The sequence below is a fragment of the Erythrolamprus reginae genome, chromosome 2 (assembly GCF_031021105.1).
Source record: "Erythrolamprus reginae isolate rEryReg1 chromosome 2, rEryReg1.hap1, whole genome shotgun sequence".
NCBI classification, from domain to species: Eukaryota; Metazoa; Chordata; class Lepidosauria; order Squamata; family Dipsadidae; genus Erythrolamprus; species Erythrolamprus reginae.
Window position 1 is genome coordinate 217,230,976 of NC_091951.1, and position 12,760 is coordinate 217,243,735.

At 41.5% G+C, this 12,760-nt stretch overlaps 2 protein-coding genes and 1 long non-coding RNA gene across 6 annotated transcripts in view; 1 reads left to right on the plus strand and 2 right to left on the minus strand.

Annotated features, from left to right (window-relative positions):
* The window catches only part of PHC1 (polyhomeotic homolog 1), a 250,073-nt gene extending 246,545 nt beyond the window's left edge, over window positions 1-3,528 (minus strand). For 2 of the 3 annotated variants that reach the window (XM_070741840.1, XM_070741842.1), the window contains exon 1: window positions 3,162-3,509. The gene's annotated coding sequence lies outside the window, so the exon portion shown is untranslated. Of the gene's footprint in view, window positions 1-3,161 lie in introns of all 3 variants that reach the window. The other variant, XM_070741838.1, reaches the window with a different exon arrangement.
* The window catches only part of LOC139161969 (uncharacterized), a 71,245-nt gene continuing 61,769 nt past the window's right edge, over window positions 3,285-12,760 (plus strand). The window contains exon 1 of one of the 2 annotated variants that reach the window (XR_011558210.1): window positions 3,285-3,614. This is a non-coding gene — a long non-coding RNA (uncharacterized lncRNA). The remainder of the gene's footprint in view (window positions 3,615-12,760) is intronic. The other variant, XR_011558207.1, reaches the window with a different exon arrangement.
* Window positions 10,017-12,760, minus strand: part of AICDA (activation induced cytidine deaminase) — a 61,052-nt gene continuing 58,308 nt past the window's right edge. Inside the window, exons 4-5 of the mRNA XM_070741843.1 lie at window positions 11,323-11,438; window positions 10,017-10,104 (exon numbers count right to left, since the gene is read on the minus strand). Coding sequence (XP_070597944.1) covers window positions 10,051-10,104; window positions 11,323-11,438 — 170 coding nt within the window. The 3' untranslated portion in view covers window positions 10,017-10,050. The remainder of the gene's footprint in view (window positions 10,105-11,322; window positions 11,439-12,760) is intronic.

The window sequence follows — 12,760 nt, forward strand, 5'->3', positions numbered from 1 at the left end:
ATATCATCAACCATGGTATCCTTTTGGGCACCTATGGGGTTTGAGGTTGGGCAGCAGTGTTGACTCTTTCTCCAAGGTCGGTCCCAATCAGTGTTGATAGGGAGTGAAAGATCCAGTCCATGGCTGCTCTTTTGTGGCATGCCACAGGATTTGGTAGTCCTTTTTAACATCTACATGAAACTGCTGGATGAAATCATCTACCACCAGGGGATGAAGTATCTAATGATGCTAATGATACTCAACTTTATATCTCCCGCCCTGGTGATCCAAGTAATGTAGTTACCCTCCCATGATACCAGGGGGACAACAGGTTTCAACTTAATCCAGGCAAACCAAATGGCTTTGGGTGCATTGAGCTTCAAGATCTGGGAATCTTTAATTCTGAATGGGATTGTGCTGGGAGTTATTCTGGAGTCACAACTTTTTCGGGGCCCTACAGTGGCCTATATTACACCACAGCGAGCTGCATTGGCTGCCAGTAGGATTTCAGGTGCAATTCAAGTTGTTGGTTATCTCCTTTGAAGCCTAGCATGGCATGGGTCCAGGCTATTTGAGAAGGGTCTATGAAATTCACCACAGCCAACTTGCCATGGCCAATTCACTGTGGGACAAGAGTTACACTAATATCAAAGAAATTGTGGAATACAATCATTCAAGAAAGCATGCAAAAGGAGGGACAGAATGAAATGTGAATTGCAAAAGTTAAAATATTTTTATTTATTTTAAATAATTACTAGTAAATAAAATGATTAAATTGTTCCACAGCAAATTGTCCCACAGTGAGTTAACCAAGACAAGTTGACCACAGCAAGTTGGCAGTGGCAAATTGTCCCATTCCAATCTGAGAAAGCTTCTCAGCCCCATGTAGGCAGAAGTAATGGATCCCATCAATCAAGGAATTTCGGCTAGTAGAGTCCAGAAGAGCCTTTTTTGATGTAACTCTTGTCCTCCCCAGATGAGATCCCCTCCCTCTCTTCTGATCTTAAGAGCCTTAAATCAGCCTCTGCCAGTAGACACGTGACCCCCAATGGGGGTGTAACACGCTGGAGTGATTGGTGGATTTAGCATAAACCCCACCTTCTTCCTTACATATCCCACTCCTTTCCTCTCCATCTTTTTAATTGTAATTTTTACATTATTAGAAATATTTATTCTTCATGATTTTACTCTTGATGTTATAAGCTGCCTACAGGCACCTAAAAGCAAGGTGGACAGCAAAGAAATCTAATTAAGAAAGGAAGAAAGAATAACAAAGCTCAGCCAGTAAGCAAACATTTATCAATTGTTAAATTGTTAACTTTCTGAGGTGCTTTATAATAACCTGCTAATTTGACAAGATTCTACCAGATTGTTTTTGATTGTTGAGATACCAGCTATAATTATTTCTGGGCTTAACATTCATTGCTGCAAAACATTGAATGAGGTTATCTTCAAAGATAATTCAGAAACCTGAATTAATTCAAAATACACTAACTGTAATCAGTTTTCAAACTTATAATTATCAGGAACCCAAAGTAACATTATTTTAAAGTCTATACAAGCTGCATCTGCCAAACAATTAGTGCAGAATTCTTTTCCTGAGAAAAGGGAAAAACGATATCAAGAGTGAGTGTTATTTGTGCTCAAAAAAGCAACAGGTAGCCCAGAATATTAGCTAATTTAACTTTAAAATCTTTATCTTTAGTAACAACTTTTGGAGATCTCTAGGAAATACTAGAGCTTTTGGAGCCTACATGTTGCCCTGGGTTTTATACTGCAACTCAGCAATAAAGTGATGTTAGCATATTCTTTCCTAGCACACTTTATACACAATGCAATGACAATACTACTTCACCCTTTAATGCTTTTGTTTTAAATATATATTCATCCTACTTTTTTGTCTTGCTCCCCCCCTTCTTGAATATTCTAAACCCTGACCCTGGGGGGGGGGAGCAAACAGTCGTCTCTGCACTGAAGCATGTCAATGTAAGGTTAACAATTTCAAAACTATTAGCCCATTTACTCTGGCAGACATTAAAAGTCATTCTTGCAAGCTAATGGCTACAACTCTGGAGAACCTTTTCTTAAGGCAACTGTATTCATTGTATTTTCTCCACTGAAATTTATAATAATAATTTTTAATATCAGAAATTATGTTGCTAGGAGCAAGAGAAGAAATTTTGAAAGCAATAACTTTCCCCTTGCCTTCTGAATCAATCTTCAACTGTTTGCAATTCCATTCTCCTTAAAAGAATGAATATCTTTGTCAATTGGTTCTGACACAGTTTGCAGTTTAAGTTTTCAATGATCTAATGCTTCTTTCTTCAAGAGAAAAAAATTGAACTTGTTTTAATTAGGACAAAAAATAGGAAAGAACAGGTAACAGAATAACAGAGTTGGAAAGGATCTTGGAGGTCTTCTAGCCCCACCCTCTGTTCAAGCAGGGACTTCCAGTGATGAAGCACCCACTTCTCAAGACAAGTTGTTCCACTGATTAATTGTTCTGTCAGAAAATTTATCCTTAGTTCTCAAGTCGGATGTCTAGATAATAGAGGCAAGTTTTGTTTTAATTTTTATTTTTAGTCTGATGCATTTCTTGGTATCGTTTATTTGCCATTTATCTATCCCCAATAAAATCTTGAATTTCTGAGTGGAGTAAATGTAAATTTTAGAAGTTTGTTAGTCAGCTCCGGAGTTATCTCCCTTGCCTTTTGATGTTTTTAATCAATAAGAAACGGCAGTCAACCAGAAAGCGACAGACTTCTTCTCTAGGTTCCAATATGAATTTTTAATAGATAGTAGGTATAGGCGGGCAGAGAAGCACCAGGCAGGGTGCTAAAGCCTTCATTCTGCGAAAAGTACTGCAAGCATTGTTTACAAGAATACCCCACAGAGATTGTGCAGGTAAATATCAACGCGGGAAACACGTGTTTCAAGTGCAGCTATCAAAGGAACCAGAGACATTAGCGGAGCAAGACAGAGTAAACAATTGACCCGGGATACAGCTACTCATTGTGTGAACAATCAAGAGACCGTGAGAAAAACAGACCACGAACAAGAAGCTCACTAACAAAAAAAATGGTCTGGAACTGCATGGAGCGAAAGCAGGGCGGGCACCACAACGGCTGCAGGAGGAAAAGTGACCTGCAGGTGTGGTCCTGGGTCGGGCAGCACTTCCTTACCTCTGGTTCCAGCTAGGCCTAGCGTCTACCCCGAAGGGGGCGCGCCAACGACCCAGACCAGCCCTCCCAACGACGGGGGGGCGGGGCGGAGCCGGGATCCGGCGGCGGCCGCGAAAAAACCGAGGGAGGAGGGGAGGGGCCCAAAGGGCTGCCACCGCGCCCCCTCGGCAGATCGCCTTTCCCCAAGTCAAAGCCGCTTTCCGATATAAACCGACCACTCCGCCGAGTGTTTAATTTCCTTGGCTCAGGCTTCCCCCTCCTTGTCTTCTCGTTCATCCACTTCCTGCCAAAGGGGGCGCCAAAAGGCGGTTCTTCCGGAGCACATGACTTGCCTTCGCCTTCAGCCCTTGACTAGCGAGGTTTGCAGTTGCCATGGTGATGGGGAGCGGGCGCTCGAGGTCGATCCTCGTTGGTATTGGGCGGATCTTGATTTCGATTGCAGCCGGCGCAGAAGTAAGTGAATCGGCGCTGCTCTCCTCGCTACGGTTAAGAATTCAGGCGATAAAGTTTAGTTTTCTTACTTCTTGAATTTCTACGAACAAGGATTTACGAGCCTCGAAGGGAGGGAGGGAGGGAGGGAGGCAGAAAGGAATGGTCCTACTAGACTACCGCTTCAAGGAAAAACGGGAAGAACACGGGGTTTGAACCAATGTTCCCTCTAATTTTTTTTCGCGGTGGGCGGAAAAATATAATGTTTGAGCGGCAAATTTTCATGCCTGAGCACCTGATTTTTTTTTTTGACAGATATGACCCAAGACAATAACGAAATAGGTTTTCATTGTGATCATCCTCATTTCATTTTGGATAAAGTGACAACATGATGGGATTTGAGACAAGAGCCTTTTCTATCATCATACCCACCCTTTGGAACATCATTCCCCCAGTTGATTACCATTTTAAAGCTGTTCATTTTAAAATTGTTTTCTAAGTATATGTCTAACTGTGATGGTGATGATTTTGGTACTCTTTTTTTTAGCAAAAAGTTTTTTATTTTTCTCCACCTTCACAAAACAAATTACATGTACTGTATATACCTTCCAGTGTTATAAAAACATATATAGATACACATTCTTATCCATTATTCAAGAATCCCCATCTTCATCTATTCTTTTCATAACCTACCCCAATCTGCTCCTTTTATTCTTTCTCAAACTCCCCTCCTTTCTCCATCTCCTCCTCCTCCTACCTACTTACTACTTCACTCCTCCTCTACCTCTCTCCTTCTCTTCCTTCCTTTCTATTTTCTCTTCCATCCTCTTTAACCTTTCCAGAATGTCTCCCATCTCATATTTGCAGACTGGTGCTATATAATCAAATTTAAGGAATATCCCCCCCTCTCCCAGAAAAGAGAAATGTTGTTTATAACATTTCGATCATAAAACTTAAAATAAATCTAAGTATATAACACCCAAGAAGAAAGCTACCTCCAGTAAAAAAAAAATATCTATTTTTGTCTTCTGGATTCACTGTCAAATTAATCCAACAATTTAATTCCTACAGTTAATCACTATATCATTCCAAAATAGCAGTTTATTTCTCATACCTTTTCCTTTTTAGGTCTGCTGATTCCTTCCCCTCCTAGATCATTTTCTCAATGTCCATTTTTCTTATTCCTTCATTTATCATAACCAAAAACCTCTACTCTGTCTTTAGACATATAGTTAGGCATATTATATTGTATTCATTTTCATTATAAATATCAGATTTTCTTAATAATCAAAAGTTCACGTAATATTATTATTCCAAAACAATTAATTAGTTCAAACTTTCATATAGTAAATCTTCAGATTTTCCACTTAAACTTCATCTCATAGATTAAAATCATCATTCCAAACCAATTGATTCAGACTTTCATATGGTAAATCTTCACATTTTCCATTTAAACATTATCTCATAAATTGAAATCATTATTCCAAACCAATTGATTAATTCAGACTTTCATATGGTAAATCTTCACATTTTCCATTTAAGCATTATCTCATAAATTAGGACAAATATTAACTCAATAAATATCAAATCAGGAATTACTCCATCTTTAATCATGTAATCTTTCCTCTATACAATAATATTCACCTTCTAAAAGGAAGAACCAATCTCTCAAAAAATATTCTTATTAATTAATTAAATAAATCAGATCATTAGCATCAAAATCCATACTGTTATCATGTTACCATAACCATTGTATCATTATTAAATCTATTAAATAACATATATAATATATTTGCTTATTTCAAACAGAACTTTTACCTTTAAGCAAATCTCTTTTATTGTGTTGTTAGTTCAAACTGCTTCTGCATTCCAATATTGAAACTTGCCCCTTGGGTCTTCAGGGTTTTTTGCTTAAAAGAATTGGCCACTATAAAGCAGAAGCTACAATATATTGTGCCGCTTATACCCCAATGAATTATCTAAAATAGTACCATACACATTTAATTTTATGCACTGAGTTTCTCTTAGATTATTTCTTAATGAATTTATTTTAAAAATGCTTGACTTGTATTTTAAAATTTGGAATTGCCTTTTTAGTAAATCCTAAAATAGTTACTCTTTTAAATCTTGCCTAAAACATACCAGTGCTCAAATATTCATGTGAAAAGTTAAGAAAAATACGATGGGAATTCTTTGACTAATTCTACCAGAGAAAAAGTACCGATCAGGTGGAGGTGGAGAGAGAGAGGGGGGCGGGGCGGGACTTCCTTGCTTTTGGAAAGAGTGGATCAGGCAGGGGCGGAGAGAGAGGGGGGGCGGGGGCTTCCTTGCTTTCGGAAAGAGTGGAGTGACACTGCAGTTTTTGCTTCAATCGAGATAATGACCATTAAATGTGGTTTGGATGTCTCGAGGAAAACAGAGATGGCAAAAGGGGGTTCTGTCAGGAGCCAGAGGGGAGTCCACTGAGCCCTGGGCTACTGCAGCTTCTCTGTTGGAGAAGCTGCAGGAGCCCAAGGCTCCTGTTCTCTTCTCTGCGCAGCACTTACAAATGCCGTGCAGCATTGATTGTTGTGTGCGCGCCCATGCACTGGCGCACCTTAGAGGGAACAGTGGTTTGAATGAAGCTGTCAAAGTGGGAAATAAAGGGAAATACTAAATTCATACATAGGTAGGGTTGAAAAAGAACCTCGGAAGGCTTCTAGTCAACATTACATGAAATTTCCTGAAAATCATTCAGAAACAAATGAATAACATGGGATACTTTGAGTATAAAGTACATGCACATTTATATCCCTAGGTAAGACAACCCTGAAACCAACACATGTCCTTAATCCATTTAAATAGTTAAACGAACATCATATATCATTTTCTTAATATTAAGCCATTCTGATAAAATGTTTTCTATTCGTAAACATTTTTAAGAGCATTATACACTGCTTTTATTCAGTTCATTTTGAGCCTTGGGTTTTCTGAATTAATCCTTGCAGATTCAAGCTATTTGAAGCCGCCCCGAGTCTGCAGAGAGGGGCTGTCAGGCCCAAAGTCATTATGTGAAGTCCAAGATGGGCCTGAAACAGCTTGGGAGTAAGAGAGAGGGAGAGATGCCACCACACATTCTTTTCTCCAGATGCCATAGTAACAAACACAGGAAGGAATCAGGAATCCTGTATAGGATTGGCCCTCATGACTGCACTTGTGGGTGTGGGGATGTGAGATGGGGTTTTGACCACGTAGAGGAGGGAGTCATCCTGTATGCCAAGGTACCAAAAGGGCCAGACCAGAAGCAATGGATTGAAGCTGACCAAGGAGATATTCAACCTGGAAATAAGGAAGACTTTCTGATGGTGAGAGCGATCAACTGGTGGAATGGCCTGCTCACAGAGGTTGTGCTGTTGTGCTGTTTTTTGCACTCTGGAGGGTTCAGGGAAGCTTTCTGAAGTTGCGGAGTGCAAAAAACAGCACAATTGGCAAACCAAAAGTGTATTTTCGAAGCTTACAGTTTGTCCATTGGGGGATTTTTATCACCTACCAGGCTTCAGAAAGGCCTGTGCACATCTGCAGGTGGCAGTGCAGGGTGTGTGTACATGTGCAGGGGGAGGGGAGGGGTATGGGCACATGCACACATGCTAGCACACCTACACCCACCCCTTTTGTCACACAACACAAAAAAGGTTCGCCATCACTGGTATAGGGCCTCCTGTACCAGCAGGAGGTTGAATTAGAAGACCCGCAGGGTCCCTTCCAACACAAAGAATAAATAAATAAATAAAGTCCGGAGTTTCTCTTCCTTCCCTGCCTCCTCAGAGGCCAGCCTGTCTGTCCAGAGGTGGGCTGCTGGGGTGGAGCGGTGATGCGTGCTTGCCCCTGTGGCTCTGGGTGTTGGCGGGGTCCGGGGCAGTTCTGCTACTACACCTGGGCAGGTAGCAAAATGGTGCGTGGACACGCAGGGGCAGAGTTGCCCTGGGCTTCACTGGCGCTCGGAGCTGCAGGGGTGGGCACACATCGCCATTCTACCTTGGCAGCCCACCTCTGCCCAGAAGGCAGCGCAGGGAAGGGTGCCGTGGACTAGTTTGGAGGCAGCAAAGAAATGGAGGCGATGGCTGGTGGCGTTTCAGCACAGCCAGGCAACTGGTGCTAAAGGGGACACCAAGGTAGGTTGCCATGGAGACAGCCAGGTTGCCTCTTGCAAAAGCCGCTTTCGGACAGATCTGACCTGGTGGAGATAGCAAAGCGGAGGCAGTTGGATGCCAAAACCTTCCTCTCATCCCCCGCCTGTATTTGAAGGCTACCTTTGAAGAGCATTGGAAAGCTGCAGATCATGCAGAATGCAGCTGCGCAAGCAGTCGTGGGCCTTCCTAGACATGCCCATGTTTCTCCAACACTCCACCGGCTGCATTGGCTACTGATCGGTTTCCGAATGCAATTCAAAATACAGTGGTACCTCGTCTTACGAATGCCTCTTTTAACAAACTTTTCGAGGTACGAACCCAGTGTTTAAGATTTTTTTGCCTCTTCTTCCAAACTATTTTCACCTTACGAACCCAAGCCACCGCTGCTGGGATGCCCCGCCTCCAGACTTCCATTGCCAGTGATGCGCCCGCTTTTGCGCTGCTGGGATTTCCCTGAGGCTCCCCTCTCTGGGAAACCCCACCTCCAGACTTCCATGTTTTTGCGATGCTGCGATTTCCCTGAAGCTCCCCTCGCTGGGAAACCCCACCTCCGGACTTCCATTGCCAGTGAAGTGCCCACTTTTGCACTGCTGGGATTCCCCTGAGGCTCCCCTCGCTGGGATTCCCTTCATTTTTGCCGGCACTGCTTTGAATCCTAGCAGTGCCAAAGGATCTCAGTGGACATTTGAAAACCATCAGAATTGAAAAAATCTCCATCTGTCAATTGCAGAAGGCCGCTTTACTGGGATCGGCACACATAATTCGCCACTACATTACGCAGTCCTAGGTGCTTGGGAAGTGCCCGACTGGTGATGAAATACGAAATCCAGCATAGTGATCTCGTTTGCTGTGTTGTATTATTAATGATGATGATGATGATAATAAATCATTAGATGATATTTTAGTGATATTGGCAATTAGATGTTGACTATTTTTTATTGACTAATGATCAGCTAATTGTGACTTCATCTCTTAAAAATTCAATAAACCATATTCAGAATGTTTTAGATTTAATCCTATTTTTGAGTCTTAAAATTTTATATATAGCAATGGTGATTAAATGATTGAATATGTTCTAAAAGGGTTGATTTTTTAAAATATGATGAAACTCATGTTTAATTCCATAGTTACTATGGCTTGACTTTCAAATATTATTATTTCAATATGTATTTATTTTACATTACACATATTTGTACAAAATAATTTCAATTTTTATAGAAGCCGCTCAAATTGTTCCAGTATAACTCTGACATACTCACCCTTGCCTAGCATTTGCAGAGCACACTTAATAGAATGCATAATAGTGAAATTATAAATAAAACTTTTCTCTCTTTGCTTGTTAAAGAAGAGGCCCCTGTGGTCTATTTATTGAATAAATTTGCATATAATTAAAAGCAATATTCTAGAAATGATTGTTCTTCATCAATAAAAATAGCATTCTCCAACTGATTCCCCAACTCCAATAACTTCCTTGTTGTCAGAAGTCCTTATTTAGTTAACAGATTTTTTATTACTTTGCTTAATCAATTTGATAATATTATTGTAAATGTCATAAGACATGAAAAAAATGTTGCTATTTCTAGTTCTAATTTTAAAAAATAGGGGAAAATCTACCTCTAACTTAACATTTAATTTATGTAATCCAAAGTATAAGGCTCTTGTGGTATATCTTTGAAAATACTTTCTTGCAAGAGTGTTTTGACTTACAATCATAACACTATGAAAACCAAGCACAAATCCAGTGTCAAAGCAGCAGTGCCCTCCAGATTTACAGTAGGCCTCTACTAAAAACAATATGGTAAAATGTATTAGCTTCTTTCTATGGAGTGTTAAGGCATCAAGATTTAAATTTCATATTTTCATCCTTGTAAACTCAGAGTTTTTTGTGGATGCTAAATACCTTGGCAATTTTAAAAGTTTAATATTTGATCTCCACATCTATCATTCATCTAGGAGATTTCATTACATCCTTTTGTTTAATACAAATGACTATCTTCCTAAATTATCTATTTATCTTGCTGAACTTTGTGAGAGTAATAATAAATGTGGCCACATGCCTTGGACAGTTTGATTGGATTGAGTTCTTCCCATGGAGGACAGAGTACCATAAACCCTAGTCCCAGTATGCAAAAGAAGATCATTCAAAAGACCTTGCCACTTTTTTCTTAAATATGCATTTTTTCAGAATTTGATGCTTAGGAAGGAAAGAACTGGGGAAAAAAGTTGGATGTTGAAGTGTATCACAAAACACGTTGGCATCTTTTCATCTTCATTTCTCCCCAAGCAGGAATTTAAAATCCAAGGGTTTGGAAAGCATCTCGCAGGTCATCAATTTCATAAAGAGGCTATGAATCAAGGAGAAATAAGTGATTCAAAAGCAATTGTGAGAATATGAGACAAGATAGCAAAGAAGGACAGTAATAAAACTCAAACTCAACCCGGATAAGACGGAGTGGCTGTGGGTTTTGCCTCCCAAGGACAATTCCATCTGTCCGTCCATTACCCTGGGGGGGGAATTATTGACCCCCTCAGAGAGGGTCCGCAACTTGGGCGTCCTCCTCGATCCACAGCTCACATTAGAAAACCATCTCTCAGCTGTGGCGAGGGGGGCGTTTGCCCAGGTTCGCCTGGTGCACCAGTTGCGGCCCTATCTGGACCGGGACTCATTGCTCACAGTCACTCATGCCCTCATCACCTCGAGGTTCGACTACTGTAATGCTCTCTACATGGGGTTACCTTTGAAAAGTGTTCGGAAACTTCAGATCGTGCAGAATGCAGCTGCGAGAGCAGTCATGGGCTTACCTAGGTACGCCCATGTTTCACCATCACTCCGCAGTCTGCATTGGCTGCCGATCAGTTTCCGGTCACAATTCAAAGTGTTGGTTATGACCTTTAAAGCCCTTCATGGCATCGGACCAGAATATCTCCGAGACCGCCTCCTGCCGCACGAATCCCAGCGACCGATTAGGTCCCACAGAGTGGGCCTTCTCCGGGTCCCGTCAACTAAACAATGCCGGTTGGCGGGTCCCAGGGGAAGAGCCTTCTCTGTGGCGGCGCCGGCTCTCTGGAACCAACTCCCCCCGGAGATTAGAACTGCCCCTACTCTTCCTGCCTTCCGAAAACTCCTTAAGACTCACCTTTGCCGTCAGGCATGGGGAAACTAAACATCTCCCCTGGGCATGTTAATTATACATGGTATGCTTGTGTGTGTGTTTGCTATTACATGGGGTTTTTCTTAAATCGTTAAATATTTTAATTAATTGGATTGTTGTGACTGTTTTTACTTGTTGTGAGCCGCCCCGAGTCTTCGGAGAGGGGCGGCATACAAGTCCAACTAATAAATAAAGAAAGAAAGAAAGAAAGAAAGAAAGAAAGAAAACATCAAGAAAATGTTGGAAAATTTGGGAAATGGAGGGAAGGGTATGAATGAGAAATATTAAGGCAAGAGAAGAACAAATAGAGGGCAGTGATTCTGCTTACATTGAGGAGAAGTAGGGGATGACAAGTGAAAGAAGAACAGCAAAGAGGAAAAGGGAAGCTCAGTGAGAGAAGTAAATGCTCACCAAAAGGATACGCCAGAGTTGTCTGGTAAGACGCACAGAATTTTCATGAAGTCCTTCCCAGGCTTTGAAGGATTTTTTGCGGTTTTCCACAAAGGTGTTCCAGCAGTAAAAATAGTCTGATAAGAAAGAGTCATGAAACATTGAAATTCAGTTTGATATCTTCTAAGGCTGTGCAAATCTTTTGAAAGAGTTGCTTTGAGAATGCATGGGAGTATGTATATAATATCTCTTTTGAAATAAAGAGTTATTTTATACATACTCCCATGCATTCTCAAAGCAACTCTGTCTTCAGTGGCTCACTTGACTCTTTTGGAAGTCATTCCCACCTGTCTCCCTGTGCTTATTTTTTGAAGGATTTGTATAGCTTTTATATTCATCTGAGTATGCAATCATACCGAGTATAATTAGTTTATTTTGCTTCAAGGTCAGTTGTCTTTGCCTAATAATCAGAAGAATTTAATCTGGATTAAACTAAATTAAATTAATTTGGAGGGAGAGCAATTTTTAAGACCTAATCTCAAGCATAAACCTGATGGCAATCAATCAAGTGCAAAGAAAGAAAGGAAACAAAGATACAAAATGAGATGTATGAGGCAAACACAGGGTCAGCCAAACAGAACTCCAATATTACATATTAATGCTCAAAGTATGAGGAACAAATAAGGCCAAGTTGAAATCTTTGTACATGGGGACAAGAAGGACATTACTGCCATTACTGAAACTTGGTGGAATGAAACCCAAGTTTAGAACATATTGCTAGAAGAATTTAAACTGTTCAAAAGAAACAGATCTAACAGAAAAGGAAGTGAAGTTGTATTATTTGTAAAAGAAAAAAAAAGATTTCTACATCTCTAGTGCAAAACAAAAAACAAAGGTGAAAACCTTAGAGGCATTTGCATTATTATAGAATGAAACAGGAATGACACTGCCATAGATGTGTGTTATAAACCAGTGTTTTTCAACCAGTGTGCTGCGAAGAGACATGGTCAGGTGTGCCGCGAAGAAGGAAGCTCAAAGAGCAAAGAGCAAAAAGTTGCAAGACTGGAAGCTAAGCTTCCTTCTTCACAGCTTTCTTCTTTGCCACTTCCTTCTTCAGGGCAGGTGAGCTTTGGGGCCCGGCGGGAGGGCTCTGGCAGCGGGAGCGGGAGGGCACCGGCATCAGCAGCACTGGACAGTAACCACGGGACTGCAGCTGCGAGCGGGACCTCCAGGGTGGAGGCACAGGCAGCTGCAGTGCCCTGCCCGGCTGGAGCTTCCCGGGTGGCAGCAGCAGGTGAGCTTTGGGGCACGGCAGGAGGGAGCTCCAGGGCGGGAGCTCCAGGGCAGAGGCACCGATGGTGGTGGCTGGACGTGTTGCTGGACGCCGTACATGCTGGCAGTGCGCTGGGCATGGGCATGGGGCTGGCACTGGCCCGCTGGCTGGGCCAGGATGGAGGTG